The sequence below is a fragment of the Cicer arietinum genome, chromosome 3 (genome assembly GCF_000331145.2).
Source record: "Cicer arietinum cultivar CDC Frontier isolate Library 1 chromosome 3, Cicar.CDCFrontier_v2.0, whole genome shotgun sequence".
NCBI lineage: Eukaryota > Viridiplantae > Streptophyta > Magnoliopsida > Fabales > Fabaceae > Cicer > Cicer arietinum.
Window position 1 is genome coordinate 75,168,480 of NC_021162.2, and position 22,964 is coordinate 75,191,443.

At 29.9% G+C, this 22,964-nt stretch overlaps 2 protein-coding genes across 5 annotated transcripts; both read right to left on the minus strand.

Annotated features, from left to right (window-relative positions):
* Positions 1–68: 68 nt before the first annotated feature.
* On the minus strand, positions 69–10,314 carry LOC101515749 (protein BONZAI 3). Of its 2 annotated transcripts, XM_004494596.4 has the most exons (16): positions 9,943–10,314; positions 6,533–6,580; positions 5,987–6,135; positions 5,769–5,817; positions 5,434–5,490; positions 3,566–3,745; positions 3,336–3,470; positions 3,189–3,250; positions 2,804–2,900; positions 2,601–2,715; positions 2,438–2,514; positions 2,106–2,243; positions 1,370–1,537; positions 1,084–1,197; positions 883–979; positions 69–563 (listed from the first exon to the last, which is right to left on the minus strand). In XM_004494596.4, the coding sequence occupies exons 1-16, from the start codon at positions 10,096–10,098 to the stop codon at positions 445–447; spliced, it is 1,761 nt and encodes a 586-aa protein (XP_004494653.1). In that variant the 5' UTR covers positions 10,099–10,314; the 3' UTR covers positions 69–444. The 2 variants fall into 2 exon arrangements, with proteins under 2 accessions (XP_004494653.1, XP_027188868.1); XM_027333067.2 differs by lacking the exons at positions 5,769–5,817; positions 9,943–10,314 and having other exon boundaries at positions 6,533–6,578.
* A 4,201-nt stretch (positions 10,315–14,515) lies between these two features.
* LOC101488726 (uncharacterized) lies at positions 14,516–20,311 on the minus strand. 3 transcript variants are annotated; one of them, XM_027332554.2, is made up of 3 exons: positions 20,005–20,311; positions 19,703–19,753; positions 14,516–18,082 (listed from the first exon to the last, which is right to left on the minus strand). In XM_027332554.2, exon 3 carries the CDS (start codon positions 17,965–17,967, stop codon positions 14,692–14,694), a length of 3,276 nt encoding a protein of 1,091 aa, XP_027188355.1. In that variant the 5' UTR covers positions 17,968–18,082; positions 19,703–19,753; positions 20,005–20,311; the 3' UTR covers positions 14,516–14,691. The 3 variants fall into 3 exon arrangements, with proteins under 3 accessions (XP_027188355.1, XP_004494655.1, XP_073222117.1); XM_004494598.4 differs by lacking the exon at positions 19,703–19,753; XM_073366016.1 differs by lacking the exons at positions 19,703–19,753; positions 20,005–20,311 and adding an exon at positions 18,745–18,761.
* Between the last annotated feature and the right edge of the window lie 2,653 nt (positions 20,312–22,964).

Here is a 22,964-nt window from a genome sequence, read left to right on the forward strand (position 1 = left end):
AGGTTTTGGCCATGTGAATGTCAGAAAAAAGATTTCCAAATGAAAAAGGATCTCACAAAAAAAGAAGGTGGCAGAAGAAAAATTATTCACAACCGATACCATATATGAATATTGAAGTAAACCATTCTTATTTTCAGCAATGAATGGTACATAAATTATACACAAATCGGGAAAAAAAGAAGAGCAACTGGAAGCTGAAATAACTAAATGTAAACTAAAGGCTAGCTAACATAAAATAGAAGTAACATGAATTACTACTTTCTACATTCAACATTGCCACATATATCGGAGATTCATGCTTCTATGTACAGTTCCTTTGAATGAATGAAAGCATGCTAATATATTGAAACCTGAACTTTCGTCTTCACCAACACAAAAAATGTACCACTTAAAATCTTAGGAGTTGTGGATTAACTATCTATAGAGAAAAAAGGTTAGTAGTCGCTAAGAGGATGAGTGAGGGAAATGAGAAGGAAATGGTGAGATATCTCTGCTTCTCATGAAAGTCAAAAATTGATCAGGTAGTTCTTCTAGAAGAGCTTGAACAGCTGAGATATGTCCGCCTGGCAAAAACATAAGAATGTGGTTTGATTAAATAATGTGGTTTGAATATATTAAAATTACAAAAGTATTTATAGACATATTTTATTTGTTAATTTAGTCCTCAAATATCTTTGATTAATTATTTTGGTCTTCAAATGTATACCTAGTCAATATAATCAACAAAATTACTATTATAAGACACATTCGAAAATATTTTTGTAACTTCTATTTATTCAAAAACTATGGTAACTACAGCAAACATTTAGAAACCACAATGTCAGTTTAGTCCAAGTTAAGCTTAGCTTTGGAATACACAGGATCTAAACAACTAGTACTTACTTTGTACTTCTGTAATGGGGACAAACTGTACTATATCTCGTGTAGCTACACGACCAGTAGAACTTTCTAACCTACGTCCATTATCAGCATCCAGTACCTGTAATCAAGCCAAAGTACATGTTATTCTATCATATAACAAACCTTTGCATTGCCATGCTAACGAAAAAAGAAACTTAGATAAATAGATATAAGTAGATAGACCTCCATGCTTGTGAAATTAGCGTTTCCAACACCAACTATAAGAATCGATAGAGGAAGATCAGATGCTTTAACTATAGCATTTATTGTTTCTTGAAGATCCGTAACAACTCCATCCTATGATTACATCATGAGCATTTAATTGGTTATCATTAAATCATAATTGTACCAGCGTATGGTGCAAGTGGTTGGTGCGCAGTTTGTACGAGTATTGTAAACTCCAGAGTATTGAGTTCAATTCTTAATCATAAGGATAAAACAACATCACTGCATTTATTATCTTTCTTACCGTTATGATAAGCAATACAAAGTATTTGGTGCTGTTATATGATGAAAGGGACTCTGCAGCCATTTTTGCAGCCATGTTGATAACTGGGCCAAATAAAGTGGGTCCTGATAGACTGACACTGCGTAAAGCACCAGCATAAGCATCCATTATGCCTTCAACTCCTACCACCTAAACAAAACAAAAGACTAAATGTTAATTTTTTAAAAGAATGTTGCAAGTTCATGATCAATGAGCAAAATAAGTTGTATGCATAAATAAATTATCATATTGTTATGAGTTGCTACCAAATTTGGAAATCAGAAAACATGGAGATTTAATATAGGCTCTAATGCTCTATGATTTGTAGTGGAACTTATGCATGCAACTTTTTTGTCTCAATCCTCCGATTCCCAAGGTAAAGCAGCCCTCATAATCTAGAGTTTGACCGAGATGAAGTCTGATTTAGGATTGTTTCGGCCAAGGTTTGAATTCAGATTCTTCTAAACGATTCACTTTCACTGAAGTTGATTAGCCACTTATTTACTTATGCTTGTGATATAGGAATGCTATTATCGTTAGAGTTGATGAATGAGATGAAACTGAGTTTATTGAAGGAGGAAAATGACAATTACCAATAGCTTTCCACCTTTCCAAGAATAGTCTTGCATCATTGCAGCACAGTTTTCTATCTTCTCTAGTGAAGAATAGAGAAAGAACCATTGTACCAAAGAAATAAAAAATAGAGAGAATTTCTCACCTCAGAGCTACTTGGACTCCCATTAAGATTAAAACAGTGAGATATGGTACCACCAGGTATCTTTCCTCCAAAGCCCCAAGCAGGAAATCGCTTATCAGAATCATAGAACTGAATAACTTCTCCAACCTCCATTATAGCCTACACAAATTTTACTATGTTGATTAAACAAGACAATTACAATATCACCTTATGTTAATCAGTGCCTAAAAAAGTTGAAAAAGATGTAGGGTCATGATTTTATACAAATATTTGGATTAATACATGATCATAATGAATCTTGAACATGATTGATTCCATTATGTTAATCTTCCGTTGACAACTATCAAGCTTACCTTTTGGTATGAGTTCAACCGACCGGATACATCGATGTAATGCAAAGAATCTGACTGTTGAGGATTTCCATTTGAAGCTGGACAAAATATTGAAGCATTTAACAAACTACAAAGATGAAATTAGCAATCACTTTAGGCAATAGAGCAATTGAAAGTACTTTACCAGTGAAATCAACAGCAACCATGAAGTTCAGTTCAAATCCACTAGATATGTAGTCAATAAAACTGAACTGTTCTTTTTCACAATATTGATCCACAAAGAGTTTACCCTTCAGAACCTATAATGAAGAAATTCTATCAAGTGTGAAGTTAAGCAGATTATAGGCAAAATGAAATTTGAATTAGATTGCATGGATCAATGAACACCTTCTCTTGTTTGTGGTGTGTTGATGGCATAACGAAATTCGTGCCTGTTTTCTCTTGGTATAGTTTTTCAAGCTCTGCTACTGATTTCTGCAGTTTACTGATTGCAACAAAATTTGATGTCACTATTTTGCATCTATGAAGCAATGTTGTCAATAGTGGATCCCAAAAAATAGGGTTTGTTTAATTTCTGCTATGCAATGTGCTATAGTGCTACTATAGCCTTTAATTGACAACATTTTATACCAAATAGTGTCTTACAGAATAATTGTGATTTATTCAAATTCCGCTAGGCTATAACTACTATTTAATAATAATGCTATGGATCTTGACCTACATAAGTTTTTCAGGCTCAAACAAAAATAAAACAACTATAATTCAACATTACCCGATAAGTACATGATTGCCACTGCTATTGAAATCAAAACACTCAATAACTAATGGATTATCCTGCATAAAAAGTAATTAAGAAAGTGTTATAGTAATTCATACGATTTAACATTAGACATGTTGTGCCTAAAGGTGGCAAGCTTACTTTACTTCCAAACTGTTGGGAATTGAGACAAACAGGTTTCCATTTTGGATTTAAATTGTTGTCTATAACTTCAGTCTTGCAGATAGGCACAGAACCTCCACTCTCAACCATTCTTGATATCCTTAGAAAAGGATCCTACAAGAAAAAGAATGTAAAAAACAAACAAATAAATGAATATGCACTTAAATATGAAACATAATATATATGTAACTAGGTGGTTGAATATTTACACTTTTAGAAAAAGTGTCTTTGTTATCCAAGTGAGAACAACGAAAGATAATCTCAACAGCAGTCTTTGCAGCAACAGTCTCTTCAGCATGAATGGTAATTGCCCCTAGATTTCTTTGACTACTATTCCCTCTTTTGCTTTGAAGCTTTAAGGTTAAGCGTCGGCTTGGTTTGGTCACTATCTGTTACATAGTACACAACACACGAGACACCAATGTCTCCATAATCTTAATTCTGCATGCTACAGAGTTAGCAAGCAGCTATATAATTAATTAAGTTGACCAGCTACATGTATATTTGTAACTTTATATGAGTGCATGTTTTATTATTGAATGGATTTAATGGTGATCTCACTAAGAGAGGATGAGTAATTAACATAGAAATATTTATTTAATATACCAACATATAGATAATTCAATAATGAGAAATATTTAAGAATGTCAAGAAATGTTTTTTTAACATTTCTCTTCATAACCTTTGACATATGTGAAAGTTAGAAATATAGATTCTCGTTTGATACAAAATTAAGAAATTATTCTCAAATATAAAACATTTACAAGAACGAGATAATTGTCAATTTCTTATTTTTTTAATCCAAAGAAGGGAGTGGAAAAAAATGTTTCCATGAAAGTGGAAATGGAATTAAGATTCACATAGTGTAATTTAATTTCATGGCCGATGCAAATTTCAAAGTTATATAACATTAAAATCCTCTTTAAATGCCAGGAATTTAAAAAGCAACGGATTCAATATAGCCAAAATGGAGATTCGAAAAAGTTACTTCATTTTTGTTGTTTGTGCCTTTTTCTATTCTTTGAGTCCTTTGTGCACCGATACTATATTGCACATTATGTTGTCTTTCAAGTTCAACATGGCTTCTTCTGGATTTGTTATATTTTTCTTTTAAATATTTAATCATTTAGCTTATAGAAAAATTGATGCCGTATTCGATTTGAAGAAACTGAATAATTTTGAAACTCATATTCATGCTTGCAATAAAAAGCTTTTTCAACGATGAGGTAAAGTGGAGGTTAACGGAGATTATACGGTGTTACAGTAAAAAAGGTGGTGTTTGTCAATTTGATACAAAATAAAGAAGGCATGTGTTTATTTAAAAAATTAGAGGTCACGGTAATTTACTCTAAATTAAATCCAATAAAATTTGTATAACTATCTCTACTCACTCTTCCGAGATAATTTCAAGAAATTTCGGAAGTACAATTCAAACACTTCTTTAAAAATAACGAAATAAAAATGCCCATAAAATTAAAATTTAAATGAAAATAATTGTACATTATTGAAGCGGGCCACTCGAAAGTTGTACATAATTGAAGCGGACTAATATGCATAAGGTCTATAGTCTATATGTCAATCCAACGAAATTTCAAGTATTAAACAGTTTGGAAATGTTGACCAAAAAATAAAGTAGCTTGGAAAAAAGAAAAGAAAAGAAATAATAGATTAATTCTTGGTAGTTTCTTTTTCAATCTCAGGGAGTCTAAAAAATCTCAAATTCATGCCTAAATTAATTAAACTAAATATATAAAATATATGTTTGAATCGACCGCTTAATTTTTTGTGGTTCCATATGAAACATTGGTGGGGAATATACATTTGTTATCTAGTGAGTTAGTTATCCATGCATGCACATGCACATACACCAATGAAAAAAGATTAGGGTAGTATCTATATATCTATTCTACTCTTTAAAAAATATATAGAAAAAAAATAAAATTTAAGAGTCTATGAAAATTAAAGGCACTTAACTTAAATATAAGAATTGTGCACCAATATTGTGTAAAATGTGAACCGATAATTTTTGCTAAAAGAAAATTGATACGAATTGATGAATTAGTAGATTGAAACTGACCTCTGATAAAGTGCAACTGGCCTCTCCAAGGAATTGTTGATCTTTCAGTTTTAGTGTCTGCAACAACACATTAAAGATTCAAACTTTGGTTTTCAAATATAAATAAACTTCACCATCACAACCATTCACTAATTCCATCAACAATAAATATATAGAACCATATCTAAATTTTTATGTCTGATTCGTTTTGCAATACAGGTTGATATATAAGCATACGTTGAATTAATGGAGCTGGGATCATTTAAATAAAAATGAGATTTAAAAAAAAAAAAACTTAGATACAGTACCCTAAAAGGCAGAGTTATTATTATATAATATATGGTTGGTTGACAAACCTTGGTGGCAACGCCATGATATGCTGTGTCAATGTCATACACAAGAAATCTAAAAACAAAGCAAAATAAGGGAGAGGGGAATAGTTATATATATAGCCCAATAAATCAAATTAGGAAAAGAAAAAAAGTCTCGTAATATCTTTGACACATACATATATACCCACAATTACAAAAGCACAATTTTTGTAGAAATATTAGGCACATGAAGGATAGCTTACACAAGTGGTTGAACAATCTCGAACTGAAATGCAATAGTAATTTTGTGTATCCATTCTGGATTCAAACAATTTGTTATCACTTCAGTGCGTCCTAATTCTTCCAATTTCCCACCTTCTTTCTTTGCATATACCACAACCATTGGATCACTCTAAAATTAAAAAAGAAAATATGAATTCGGATAAACTATGCTTACAATCTCGATGTTGAACAGCCAATTAGTACCAACAAATTACTTTCCTAGGATCCAAATTATCTAATGTGATTAATATCAATATTTTGATTAATAGTTCATATTACATGTACATGAATTATTTATCATAAATGTGTTGAAATATAAATAAGAAACATTGACATAAAAAGGTGGCAGACTTTAATGTCAATATTGCATAATAGATTTAAATGATATGTAATGACGATATACAAATATTTTATAGGATCAATTAATTAGAAGTATTAGTGATTGATTGACATAATAATTATTTACAGTGTGTTAAAATTAATCTCTTACATAACAACATATGGATTCTTATTTATAGGAAAATTACCTTTGATGCAATGTCCAGATCAAGTAAGTTACACGCTGAGAGTGATAACTGCAGCAAAAGATAAGACCGGAAGTAATTGTCCAAATACAAATAACAAATACTCCAGTATATATTTGAAATAAATAAATCGAAAGGTAAAAATAGGAAAACAAACAAATGAGAAACACTTTTTAAAAATTCGTTTTACTTTATATATCATTATTACTACGTAAGAAATAATCAATTTTACTACGTCTATAAAATAAACATATAAAGGAATATCATGGTACATATAGTTGGGGAAATATCATGGTTCACTATGATATTTGATTATCGTTTTTTTCTTTAGTTGGATACTCATTTTCATAATTTTGATAACCCACACGTAAGATAACAATGATATATAATAAAGAGCGATGTTATTTTATATAAAATAATATTTTTTTAAAATACAAGGATAATGAGTTGTCAATTTATTAGAGGTCGGACTAGATATATATATTCAAAATATATTTTGTTGTCTAATTATTTTCTACGCTTAATTGCAGTTTTGGTCCCCTTATTTTAGCTTAATCGCGAAAGTAGTCTCCTCCATTTTGTTTCTTTCCAATTTTGGTCTCCAAACAAAATTTTGATCTAAAACATGAAATTTCATTTTTTAAAACTGGACTACATCATTTATGATCATAGATTTCAGGTACAATTGTTGCACATGAGATCTTGAGGCATTATGTGACTTAAATAAGTACAAAATTATGTTTGGGGGACCAAAACTGGAGAGAAACAAAATGAGAGACTATTTTTGCGATTCAGCTAAAATTGGGGGAGCAAAACTACAATTAAGCCTATTTTCTATTATAACACCCCAATTGGCTCTAATAGAGTTGTCAAATGGATCAACCTAATTTGACTCATATTAATATGAAGAGATGTCAAATGGATAGCTTGACCCGCATTAATCTGAAGAGTTTGAACATGTGAAGCCAGTTCGACTAGATCCACTCAGTTATGAGATTGTGTTTTATCAAGATTGGTCTATCTATTATGAACTATGCAAGCCAACCCCCGACCGACACATTTATTCTCGACATTTTATTTTAATTAATAAAAATTAAAACACAAAAATACATTCAATCACTTAACATAGTACAAACAATAAAATAAAATTATAATACATAACTACCATCACATAGAACTTAATCACAATTAGTATTAAAAGCAGGAGGACGGAGTTGGAATCGATATTAGTCTTGGTCAGTAGACATTCACAAAAAGAACTAAATCAGTGAAGGTGTTGTATAGGCAGTTCTTGTCTTGGGCGGCGGCGAAAACACCACCATAATGCTAGATTGATCTTGTCTTTTACCGAGATACATTTGCTTTAGTGTTTTTAGTAAACTAGGTTTGCTTTTCTTTTTTAATTATGGTTGACCAACTACTTTTGTTTTACAAAACTAACTCAAAAACACAATTTTCCAAAAATAGAAAGAAAAAACAAGTTATATATATAAATTTGAGTCATCTCAAATTTCTAAATTTGTTTATAATGATTTTAAAAAAAATATTATATTTTTAGTTGTTGTGGCTCAGTTTGTAGCTCCACATACTAGTCCAACATGGTCTCAATTTGAACGTGTGCTAAATGATCCGTACCCAAAAAAATGTTTCATTATTTAGTCTCTTTTTTTAAGATCCGACTAGTATTAATATATCAGCCTGATGGCTTGACCAATTTGATCCGACTCATTTTGGCAGCTCTCTACATCAATGCACCTTAAATTGTTACCATCACTTTAGCATTCAATTAGAGTAAGGTGACATGTGTCACGCTCTCATTGGTTATACGTAATTGTACATGCAATGACTCAGGCTATATAAGCCTCGAGTGACCATTCTTGTAACTGATTCAAGCATTCAGTACAATTAGATCTGTAAATGTCTTCTCTCATCACCATGTACTCAAACATGGTATCAGAGACCATGAATTACTCCTAAACTTCAAACGAACAAATGCATTCTACACTAATATTTGGTGGAAAACATGGAGAGAATGGAAAAAACATTGATTCCAAATCTTGATATTTATTTATTACTTTTACTTTCTTATCACTCAATATTTTCCTATAATAAATGTGAGCAAATATATATAATATTTTATTACAATTTATTAAAATTACCTATAATGTGAGCAAATATATATAATATTTTATTACAATTTATTAAAAATAGCGAAATTTAATGTTGAGTCAACATCATATAGCCACACAAATTGGAAGTACGGTTGAGTTTCCTTGTTCACTAAGATTTATATTCACAAATACACGAACAATAACTTACTTCTTCTTATATTTTTTATAAGAGATAGTTGACTCAATAAAATTGTTAACTCAATTATATCTTATAAAAGGAGAAAAAAATAATTAGTATCATGTCCAATTAGACCAATAAAAAAGAGAAAACAATTTTGACATGAAAAATTTATGCTTATAAAACTCTCATTAAATCAAAATAAATAGTACTCCCACCCATTTTTTTTCAATTGGAAGCACTGAGTAAAGTAAGGTTACATTCAACTTTTTTTTTTTAACGATTAGAATAAAGAAACATGAATTAAGAAAAATTAAGAAAAATTAAGAAACATTCAACTTTACATCCAACATAATTTAAAGAGAAACATGAATTAAGAAAAATTAATTTTGTTAACCTTTGTTTTAAAAATAGAGCTGAACCCACCGAATCAATCGATTACATAAAGAATCAGTTGACTAGTTTGTGAGTTGGTTCATTGATATCTCAATTGTATTGTAATTAGTTTAATTGATTTCTCTTATTTTAGGTTAAATTATGATCCAAAGATCTCATTGATTTCATCTATGATAATTTTTTTAAAATATTGGTACAAAGTTTATAAATATAAAGCCTAATTGTAAAAATAAAATATATAAACAAAATAAAGTAAAATTATAAGTTCCATTTGTTATAAATTCTAAAAAAAATATTTTATTATTTAATAATTTTAAAAAAAAATAAGATAAAATAATTTATTTTTTTATAAAAAAAACATAAGTTATTCAATAAGTGATATTGTCCGTCGGAGTATAAATTTTATTTAAAAAATATTAGTTACATATCTTTTAATTTGAATTAGAAAACAAATAAAAAACTGTAATGAATGGTTGAAAGCTTTCAGAAAGGGATTAAATTTTAAAAATGAAATGTTTTTTTTTTACCAGAAAAGGTAACAAATGGAGCATAGTACCAAAAGATATGTAAAAATTTGAAGATATTTCTTCAAACAATGAAGGGATTGAAAGCGAAGATGAGAAAAGCAGATACGTTGCGCAGAAATTGTATCCGTAAGCCAGGGTTTAGAAAAGAAAGAAATCAAAAGAGGTGTGACAGTACAGCTTTGCGTTTGAAAATGTATGTACCTGAACTTGAGTGAACAATGGCTGAAAACCCTGAGACGTATAGAAGAATTCGACGGCGTCATTGCTGTTACTTGTTGTCGCAATTTGATTTTGATTTTGAGAACCTCCTCCCACTGCTTCTTTCGCTCCTTTCGTATCTGACAAACACCCTCCCATTCTTACTCTCTGTCTAATAAATCCTTTTTCCAAACCCTAATTTGATTTTCAATCTCAACAATGGAACAGTGTGCGTGCGATCGATCGATGCTTTTAATTTGTGATTTATTATTATATAGTTAGTTATTAATAATAACGCATTTTTTTTATTGGACGAACTGCAAAATCGCTATCTGTTAGTTTAACAAACAAATCACAAACGATTAATTTCTGGTACGGAGCAACTGCTTCTTAAACTGAGTCATAAAAAACGCGTGCTTAATGTTGGTGTAATAGTAGTAACACGGAAACTGCGTATTAAATCAGTTTTATTTATTTATATTCTGACATCAAACATATGAATATTGATTACGTTCTTCTTTTAGAGTGAGGGCTATATAAGACTTGCACAACAAACTTCTTTCTATTAAAGACAATTCCATTGTGCGGACTCCATAAAGTCGTGCACCATATACATGAGAAATAACCCTCGAAATTGAATTGAAAGGTTTTGGTTTGTGTAGTAGTACACGTTTTAATTATGATGACTCAGATTTGGTCATTCCAATGTCCAATTCTATTCCATTTTATTTTTTTACTTTCAATACACTTTAATATTTTAGTCAAAGAATATATTCGCTTAAATATTTAAGCATGACTCAATAAAATTTCATTTTTATTTCACTTGACATGTGGTCGAGTTAAAAATTAAATATACATTAATTATATATTCGTGACTATAATTCTTGTATCTCAATATGTTTTAATCGTAACTTTTGTGAAGCGCTATGAATTCACGCTTTTGAATGAATTATAAGTAGGCGAGGTGTTCCTCAAATAACCTTTGGTCTAAGTATAATTTGTCTCATCTCGTTCGTAAATCATTCCTAATTACAATTAGTTACATTATGTTTGTCATGAATGTTTGATGAACAAAATATTCAAGTTGAAATTCTTATTACTTTAGTGATTTTGTGGAAAAATACTGTCCTCACTTCTAACAACCTTTTTTTGGTTGCTACGAAAACCATTTTGTATTTTGATACATTGCAAAATACCAAAAGTAAGCTTTGAGTTCTAGTTAGTTTTTGGTCACCGTTGAAGAAATTATCATACATAATTTTATTTTAATTTAATTGTCTTTTAGTTCAACCAAGTTATTTATGAAATAGATACAATCATAATTGTATTTTAAATTTAGGACGAGAATATATACATTAAAATTTGATCAATAAATAAATAAAATTTGGCAAATCATCAAATCATGGCTTCTTTGTAAGTAACAATGTTAAAATCTCATTGAAATACCGGAAAGTTTAGTGTAGCATTAAAAGATGAAATTAAATTAAATTTGGTTGGCTTAGTTTTTTTTTCTTTTTCTTTTTCTTTCGGATAGTTTGCTTATTTATATTTTATTTGTTTAATATTATATAAGCACAAGATGTGGTTAATCAAGAAAGCCAGTAAATACAGTACCAAATAGTCCTCGTGATAGACATCTCCCAACCCATTGAAACAAAACGAAAGGAACCTTACCCCAATGGAACACAACACGAAACAATACCACAGAAATTATACAAAAAATGAAAACAGATAGACTAGAATACATGTATTATTATATTGACTAGACTTTATGGTCATTTTATTTTTATCATCAGATTTACATTTTGGTCATTAATTAATTATTATTAGGATCATCTCAATCATATTTTTTTTAGAAACTTCAATCATTATTCATCCAAAAACTATTCATAAAAGAACGTCTAATCTCAATAATTTTGTAATTTATTTTTCAAAAAGTCTTGATAACATGTGTCTTTAATTAGGTTACTTATTAAGAAATCAAAAAATTAAATTTAAAATTTTAAAAAAAATTAAAATTACAACTTTCAATAAATTTTTAATTAAATATTTATGTATTCAATATCTTACAAAAATCATTAAACTCTTGTTAACATTTGTCTTTATTATTGAATGTATTAAGATTGTTATTTGACATAATACAAATATATTCATAATTATGTGTTGATAAATTTTCGATAAATCGGTTCAACCCAAATTTTATATTCATAATTAATCATATTAGATTAAATCGATATCCAACAATAATTATGAATATATTTGTATTATATCAAATAACGTATAGTATGTCAAATATATTTGTGTTATATCTAATAATTTGGATATGTCAAATATATTTGTTTGGGGGAAGTAGTCAATACTGAGCCAAATGCATACTTCGTTTTAGATCGAATGACTAAAGAATCTAAACATGTGACCCGTACAAATGGTATAATACACGAGCAAGAGGATAAAACCTTTATGAAGATGGTGTAATGATTGTTGATCGAAGTATCTAATTAACTTGCATTACATTTGCCCCAAACATTTTTTTTCTTCAACATTTGCCCCAAACTTCTAATAGATGAATTATGTTTTTCTAAAGTAAACAATTGATTTTAAAAAATAAAGTGACTAATATCAAATGTTGATATTATATATACATATATAATAAATTATATCTAAATTATTGATTGTTAAAATTATTTCTTTTTTAATTTATAACAAATAAATCCTAAATAATTTTTACTATTTTTGAATAAGTTATTATAAAAAACATTTTTAAAAATATAAAATAAAAACCACTTTTTAAATAGCTATAACAAACATATATATTATTTGTGATAAAATATTTTTAAGGTTGAGTCACATCTTTTTAAAAAGTTAGGATGTCGTATTAGTTTACTTAATGACTTATTTTATATGGCTCATGTTAACTAGTGTGGGAACAAAGAAAATAAAAAATGCACAATTTTTAAAAAAAAAATTATTATTATTATTTTTTTAATAAGTGTCTCACGTACACTTGTTAGCCGTTCACATTTTATATTAATGTTTTTAAATAAGTAATATGACTTATTTTTAAATAAACTAAGAAACTAATAAACCAAATAAATTAAATTTATTTTGAGATTTAACATAATTTTTTTTAATATTGGTATAGACTAGTTTACTTAAAATATTGAAAAGGTTATTAATATTTTTACTTAAAATACATGAATCTTTATAATCGAGACTCATCTCAATCTCTATAAATCATCTCTATATTTTTTAATTTTATTATTATTTTTAAATAAATTCATTGAATCAAAAGTTTATATCGTATAGATTATGTATGTAAAGTGTTGTACAAATCTAAAATCATTTTATATATTATTAAGATATATCAAAATTAAAATTTTATACACCATTATTGAATATCGTTAATCTTCATGAGTTTCAATAACATATCAACTAATTTTAAACTTTTGCACAACTTTATATGTATATATATGATATAAACTTTTCCTACAACAACAAAAAAATTTAAAAAAAAATATAAAATTAAAAGAAATTAAAATAATTAACATAAATTGAGATAAATTTGTATTGAGATGATGCAAACTAAAAAAATAGTAAGCTTATACTTTTTCGAAAACCTTTATAATGATTGTAATAACAAATACTTTCCGTAATAAAATATAAGTAAAAACAAATTAAATTTAAATAAATATATTTAAAAAAAGTAGTTGATAATATTTAATTTATAAATCCTAATAAAATAATAAGTCTATAACACAAATTACTCTTCATAACTAATAAATTGAGTCATTTAAATAGAAAAAATTACATTACATGAAGGGTGTAAATAGAAAAAATTACGTTAAATGAAGGTTGTACAATTATTTTATTGGAGAGAAATTGTTGATAGTTGTTATATAAAAAAAAAAAAAACATAACAATTTATTTATTCTAAAAAGAGTATTATTTATATTTATTTAAGCACGCACTCTTGTCACTATTATAAATAAAAAAAAACGATACAAATATCGGTCAGTATTATAAACAAGAGTTAATTATTTTTAACTTATTTAATATTAATACTTCTAACATACTCATACTTTAATAAAAAAACATTTATTATCGATAATTGAGTATATGAACATTCAAATGAATAATTTAATAAATTTAACTTAACTAATTTTTTAATAACCGTAAAATTAGTTATTTTTAATTACAATAATAATTAGAAGGAGTATGTCAATTTGAAAGCCCTAAAACACATCTAAAAATCCTTAACCTTGTCTATTTAAAAAGCCTAACCTAAACTTAACGATAATTAGGCCATAAACCCTGTTGATGGGTGTGCGTGTTCGCACCTCTAACACCATACTGATCATATTAATCAACAGGAGTAAAATTACCAATACATAAGGATAGAAACCATACAATTTTTCTATGCCATGATAACCAATATAATTTTTTCCTCTCGAGAGTTGCAAGTTGCATAGTATAATTGTAAGGGATAAATCAGGATATCATATTATAGGGCGTAAGTGTGAAATGCCAACACAACTAAAGCAGAAAGATGACTAGAATATAAACACAGAACAGCAGCTTTAACGGGAACAACTAAGTGATCAAAATATAGAACATGAAAATCTTTTCAACACATTTCCACAACATTCTTCATACTTGGTTGAATAGCTAGTTAAATTGTATAAGAAAACAAGTTCACAATTAACTAAATGAGAGACACAGAATAAAAAGGCTATACTACTAAGTCTACGGGTATCAAAAACAAGGCATTGAAGAAGAATCAACCACCCAACAACCTCTGAGATGAACATCGTCTTCCCCACTATGCTGAAAAGCAGGAACCTGATGTGAAAATCTACCAACCTCTTCTCTTGATACATCAATTATACCGTTCTTAGATCGACGGATAATGGGAGCCTTGAAAATTGGCCGAGAGTTACTAAGACGCACCAGAATAACAACTTGGATATTCTTGTCATTATCTGCTAATACTTCTACTAAATGACATTTACCTCTGCCTCTGCCCTGATTTGAAGAAGGAAGTTCATAGTTCTGGTCCTGATATAGTGCCCAAATCTCGCCTTTTCTAGGGTAAATTTCATATATACTATTTTCCATGGGTTCAACATTTAGTTGATGAGAGAATGCAGAGAGAGAAAGAATATGGGGTTTGGCATTTTTAATTTTGAAGGAGCCACAAGATATTGTTCGCTTCAAACCTTTTAGTGGCGAGCAGGGTTCAAGTTCGGAAACGTGCAATCTAAAATTAGAGGTGGATTCAATTTTCTTGATTTGAACATAAACATCAGGCATATTATCCCCATCGCCATATATTGCCCATACCTGACCACACCGAAACATTTCCCTAGATTTTTCCTTCTTAAAGTCATAACAAGATCCCACAACTCTGGAATCTTTTTTCAAACAAGCACGATCACTTCCAACCGACTGAGAAAACACATTTTCCTTAATATTATTGTTAGTGTTAGAACGATCATCAGTCAACTTGTCTGTTGTACATTCACCAGCACCTTGTATATCGTTTTTCTTGCTTAAATCTCTAGGCGACCTTCGAACTGTCAACGCCTCACCTTGATAATTTCTCTTCTCGTGTTTCTGTGGAGTCTTGAAATTCTCATTGGTTTGGCATGCAGCAGCTTCACTACCCTCCGGTTGACCGTGGTCCCTGCTGCTAGTGTTTTTATCATCGTCTCTGACCAAATATTCACTAGTGCTTGCATGACCATTGTCCATACTTTTTGCATTTGACCTTGGTGATCTTCTAATGATTGGTGAAACTATTTCAGGACCATTACTCTCTCGCAACTTTGCTTTGTGGATATTCTCATTAGACAGTGCCTGTTCAACTTTACCCTCAGAGAATCCCTGGCAAGAAGTAACCCCATTGTTTAAGTTTCCATCCTCCATCTTCCCATCACCAGGATCACTAACTTGAAAAACACTCTTATGCAAGCCAGCAGGGTCAAGTTCAAATGATCCTCTTGGAACACCTTCCCTTTCTTTACCGGTCATCTTAACTGAAGGAACCTGATGTGAAAACTTATACATTTCATTAGGTGGAACACAAAATAAGCCAATTCCATTCTGCACTGTTTGCTGAAAGAGACTAACAAACCCTTTCACTTTACTCAGATAAGTAACTTTAACACCATCAATCCCATCAAAATCAGACAAGACTTTCACATATTCAAATTCAAATTCTGATTTCTTTTCTTGTTTGGAACTCCATCCTATATCCCAATGTCTGAAAATTGCCCAAGTTTCTCCCTTCATGGGATATACCAGATACGAACCTCTAGAACTTTTAATGCAACGCACCTGGTGAGAAAACATACCAACATCTTTAGTTATCTGACGATGGCCGAGTTTGTACTTACCGCAGGCAACAGGCAAATCTGCATCACACCAATCAATCTCATCTTTGAGATCTGGATTAGGTTCCAGCCAAATATACTCCAGCTTGAAAGGGGAGTGCACCTTCCTGATGCGAGCATAGAATCTTGGCATACAGTCAGCATAACCATAAATAGCCCAGACTTGATTATCAGCAAAACATTCCTCTTTCTTAACCTTGTCAAAATCACTGAATTCTGGATCAGGACAGCAAATAATATCGGGAGTGGGATTCGATTTCAGTAGAGAATCATCAGCTTTGGCCTTTCTATCATCAATATCCAACTTGGACGTCTCCTTTCTCTGCAGATTCAATTGCTCAACTTTCATTTTATTCCTTAAAACTGTTTTTTCAGGTTGGGCATTTGCTTTATTTCTCATCTCTCCATTCTGACCAGCCACATCAGCTGTGAAACTAGCTGGACTTGTGGTATCGAACAACCCGCCACTTGAAGACACTTCTCTTTTCTCCACTTTAATGTCCTTACATGATTCATCTTGTCGTGGCCTTTTGGAAGCACTCTCAAACTCAGTGCCTCCAGCATTTTCTGTGTATGAAACATGTTGCTTTGTCCTGAAAGATCTCCTAGAGTGGACTCCTGCGTCAGAGACAAAAGGATCAACTCCCTTTTCTTGAACATTGCTATCTTTCATGCCATTACCATTTCCAGCCTTGTTATCATCTCTAAAATCTGCCGATGCTGACTGCCTTGCTCTCTTACTTCCAACATTTGTCGGGGTTTGTGATTGCTTAGCTTTGGATGTAGCAGGGTTGGAAGTTCCGGCACCAGCCTTTGTCACTCCTGCAGTCCCATGGTCATCTTTACTCTTTTGAACTTTACAAGAGACTCCATCTCCAGCAGTACATTTTGTCATAGATACAGGACAAGACTGCGGAAATTTGTCCTCCGGTCCTTTACCATGAGGTTTTCCACCGTTACTTTTCGATGCTTCTTTTGGTGGCACATGGTTTTGAGGACCTTTACGATCATTAAATGACGACGGTGTATTTCCTGGTGGTGCACCCTGGAAGCCCATGTCACGAGCTGTAAAGGGTTTAGAACATTGTTGACAACGCAAGGTAGCATTTACAATGGATTTGTAATACTCGTACTGAGTTTTGCAATGTTTGCAAGATGTCCAAAATGTCTGCTGCGCATCCCGCTGATTTGAATTCTGAGTATGGGGTGGAACCTTCAGTGCTGTAGTTACAGCAGGACCTCTAATCTTCTTGTTATATAAAGAACGCTTGGTTTGGTCGCTCAATACTCTGTTAGCTTCCACAATCAACTTGAAAGCAGCCTCTGCCCCAGCAGATTTATTTTTATCGGGATGAAGTAGCAGTGCCAGCTTCTTATACTGTTTCTTTATAGTTGCTTCATCAGTAAATCTCTGGGTCAGAAGAATTCCATACCAGTCCATATCAGACGCGGAGAGTTTGTTCTGTGCAGCACAGTGAACCTCACAAACAGTAAGGATTTGAGTAATGTTCTGGATCTCAGGAAACAGTCTTTGAGCTTTCATGGCAAACTTCAGTGCCCCTGCAAAGTCACCACATTGCATTCTATTTTCAGCAATTTGTTTAGCTCTCAGAGCTTCGTCCTTGTTGCACTCCATGGGTAAGTTGAAATCAAAACTCAATTATTGTAGTTCCCTGAATCTTACAACACAGAAACGGGAAGCTTCTGCCTTTTCACAAATTTGATACCCCAACACAGTGCAACATTTTCACCTGATTGACACAAGTCAAACCCCCAATTACTTATTTGTCAAGGAAATCATAAATAAACAACACAATGAGTGTTTGAATGGGTGATTGCAACATTAATATTAACTGAAACTGTAATCTCAAAAGTAAGTTCGTATAATTGATTATGGAGGTATAGAATTGATTTTTCCTCTAGAATTAATTCTAACTTGAAGCTAGAATTTAGAGCTTTTGCCTCTTAAATTGATTTCTAGCATCAAATGTATTGTTCAATTCACTTTTACATTAATATATCCAAATACCAATCATTTTACATTCAACTCTATTTTAGCCAAAATCAATTTTACAAAATAAATTAATTCAAAATCAATTTCTGTCGCTGCAAAACCAAACACACTTACATGTTTGCATTGATCTGTGCTCGACAAAGTCCCATTCAAATACCAACAAATGTGATTCCATGTAAACATTGTGTTGTTTGGATATCTTACTCTAAAATCAAGTTTGGTTATAGAATCCCATGAAAGCAAGAGCATGCCATGCTTTTGCATTCAGCTTCCATATTTTATACTAAAATCATTTTTTGTATATAAAGGTATCTAAACATAAATTGCAATAGTTCAAAACTCACTAAAATGAATTTAACAAAATCTAGATCGTCAATAATCAAGTCTGCAAATGCTCACCCCCACATACTATTAGCATGAAATCCTCAACCGAACGCAAAAGCTATATTTTTTCACTTTTAGGTCAAACTGCTTCTACGGGTAACAACAATTTTACCAAACATGCAAAATAAAATAGGGAATGCAGTTAGGGCCTGTTGGTATCAAAAATAATTTTCTTTTCATTTTTAAGCACAAACCTGTCACCTTGTTTTCAATTTATTTATTGCTTTCATAAAATTGTATAGCAAATAGTGAAAACAAAAAAAAAAGTTGTTTTCACTTAGAAAACTTTGAAAAGAGAAAACAATTGAAATAAAAGAAAAATAAAAACAGAAAGCATTTCCTCAAACCTATCACTGTATATATGCAATGAGTTATGTACGTGCAGCTTGTGCACCAGTAGGCTTGAGGGTGTGTTTGTTACAACTTATTTAGTAAAATAATCACTTTTAAAAAAAATATAACTATTCAGTTTTGATAGTTTGCATCTGTTGGTTATAGCTTTTTAAAAAACTGAAAAATAATCTAAAAATGAGAAGCTGTTTGTAGCTTCTCAAAAAAAATCATTAAAAAAAAAAAAGAAGTTAATTTCACTACAACACACAAACACAAAACAGCTTCTCATGTTCTTAAAAGTCTCTAAAAGATAATCTCTAAATTATAGAATACCAAAATAACTTTTCTAAAAATATATAACAAAAAGGCCAAAGTTTGGTTAGAATGAGTTTGTTAGAGTCAATTGGCAGTTGGCATTACGGTTGCAACCGACTCAACTATATAATCCTCCATCTCAATGTAACTCAGTGAATCAATGAACGCAATGAATTGACAACAAGTTCACTGTGTCCGTGTAAGAATTCTACCAAAAACCAAACCAAACACGCCCTCATACTACAAATTAAAATCCACATTTAACACATAAGTAGATCTAAACATGCAATAAATATAAATACTAAATAAAAAATAAAAATAAAACCTGAACGAAGCGCATGATAAGCCAAGCCAGTGGTTCTAGAAAAAACAATTCCTTTACCAAACAGAAAGGTTATAGAAAATGTCGTCAATGTTGGTTTGAGCTCATGAATTAACAAAAATAATAATAATAATTACCGTGAAGTTTAGGAATGGACATGAAAGTTAGGTCAGAAAGCACGCAACATGATCTAAACCCTAATTTCAAATGAAAATGAAAAGATCGGAAACAAAATGGAGATCTGAGAAGAAAACATATCGCGAGAATGAAGGCATTGAGTAGTAAGGAAAAATGAAGGAACTTACTTGCACTGCGGCTGTCTGAGAATGTATTCTTGTATTATCGTCCCTCTCTGTAGACTTTGCCACTTGAGTTATTTGCTTCTTTATTATTTTGGCCACTCCTACAATTAATTAATTAATGTGCTAGAGACATAGAGAGCCCATAAAGCGGGAACTCGAAAAATGAAACTAAGAACGGACGATGGTTTTGCTGTTTCCCCTAAATTTTGGTTTCTCATTCTCCCATTGCATACAATTAGAATCTTCTAGATAGGATTAGGGAGGGATCAAAAGAAACGGAAAAAATATTGTATTTGCAACGTCTACGGATAAAATATGGATGTCAACTGTATATAAGACTCTTTTTTTTCTTTATATAAAGATCATTTGTAAAAAAAAAAAAAAAAACTAGATTAATGCCAACTAATTCAGTAAGAAACTTACTGTTAATTAAGGTTAGAGTTGTCGATAAAATCTTAAGATTTTAAGTCTTAATATTAACCATTTATTACTAGGTCCCCTGTTGAAATAAATTTATTAAGTAAGAGACTCGTATATTCAATATTTTATAAATTGAGATTTTTTTTTGAAATTTTTGATAATTATTTTTCTAAAAAAATAAATTCAAAAAATTTCTCATAAAAATTTAAATTTTTTTTTTCAAAATTTTTTGTGAATAAAATCAAAAATAATTATTTTTCTTGAAAAAATCGAGTTTTTTTTTAATCAAATAAATTAGTTCTCTAAGAAACCTTACTACTAATCAAGGTTAGAGGTGTCAATAAAATCCTAAAATCTCAAGTCTCCTTTCAAAAATATCATACTAAACCCCTAATATTAGGTTCCTTATTGAAATAATTTATTTAAAGTTTCAGCTCATTATTTTATTATTTTTATGGGTTTAAGTGATGAACTCATAAGTCCAATGTTTTGTTAATTGAGATATTTTTTTTGAAATTTTTTATATTTATTTTTTTCGAAAATTTTTGTGAACGAAATCAAAAAATTATTTTTTTCGAATAAATAAATTTTGAAAAAAAATGTAAATCTTTTTTTATAAAAAAAATGGAAATTCTTTTAGCAAAATATTGAGAGAAAAAAATTATTTATTGAAAAAACATTTTCAGATTATTAAAAAAAATATCAATTTTTTTAAAAAATAAAATAAACCCATGTACCAACCTAAACCCACAAAATTTTAAAGGTTTTTTAATTTTAACGGTCTTTTAAACTATGAAATTTTTAGCCCCTCTAATATATAGATTACGTCTGATAATTAGTTGACTTGTGAAATTGATAGCTCAAATCAAAACACAATATTCATTTTTAACTTAATTAATTAATATTTTCTTCAAAATAAAATAAAAATAATATATACAAAATTAATGTATTTAATTAAAAATTAAAATCAAATGCATCAAATTTTTATATGTTTATTTTACTTATATTTTATTTTAGAATAATAAAAAATGTAAATGCATATCATGTACATGCATAATAAACAAAACTATTGACAAACCAATTGATGTTACACAATGTTCTGTCTTACGAGTGTATCGAAAATGTAAATGAGTGTATCGAAAATGTAAATGCATATATCATGTACATGCATAATCTAAAACAATATTATATGTCATATGTGCAATGTTTTATGTCATATGTATTGTGCAGTGCTCTTTATGTTGTGCTTCTAGCGCACGACTTTACAACACATGTCCACAAAAAACTACTTTTTGCACGACTTTACAATACATGTGCACAAAGAAACTACTTTTTGCACCAATCTATATACAGGTATGATGAGAATAACTAGTGACAAAACAATTAGTGTAACAGAAGACTCTTAGGTACACAAATGTTTTATGGTGTGCTCGCAATACAAGGCTATATGTCACATGTGCGTCAACAAATTACATTTTGCATCTATTCATGCACACACATCATAAAGACAACCTCAAGCAAGCCAATAAATGCAGTGCAGGGGATTAGTGGGACTCGAACTCTTATTTTTTTTACCACGATACAACTCCTTTAGGTTTAATGCATTGATCATTGTCTCATTCGTTCTTATGTAACCTTCCTTTTATTTCCGTTATATATTTTTGAACATACAAACAAGATATGTGAAATTCAAATGAGAGAACATAGTAGGCATCCAATGGCGAAGTCGTGCGTCCGTGAAGTAATTGCTAATGGTTGATTATCAAATCAAATAAAGATAAAAGAAAGAGAAATGTCATTTTTCTTTTCTTTGACAAAAAAAGAAAGGTCATATTTAAGATTAGTCTCACATAAGTACATTACAAATTGATTTTGTGAACTCTCATGTTTTGAGAAAGCAACTATAGTTAAAGTTTGATATTTTAAATATTGAAGCATATACATTAATGGGGAAGTTTAGTATGTCTAATATACAATTGTACGATGTATAAGTGAATTAAATGGTGTATGATATACAAATAATTTCAATTTTTAAATTTATATATACAATCAACCTTCGATATTTTTTTTACTTTTTTCTCTATGTTAAAACACATATCAAACAAGGAATTTATTAACACTATTATTCGCTTATGGAAAAAGTTGAAATACCAAAAAAAAATTAAAGACTTATAAAATATTATTAAATTTGATTTCTCTAATACTAAGGGACAAAATTTGAGATAATTTTTATTTATTTCTATCTCTAAATTTTTGTTGCTTTTTAAATCATTGATATTGAATTCATCAACATCTATATCAACGATCGACGATGTCCTAATAAAAAAACTTTGATTAAATGAAAAGACACTAGAAATGAGTGAAAAATAATGTGTTAAAGGCTATCATATAAGTGTGTATAAATAAACCTAAATGTTAAAATTACATGGTACAACCTTAAGTTTATGGCTTATCGTTTCTTTAGTTTATTGATTATCAATCATGGGATAGTTTATTACCAATTATTAAAAAAATGATTTTGACATTTAATAAATTAGAGATTA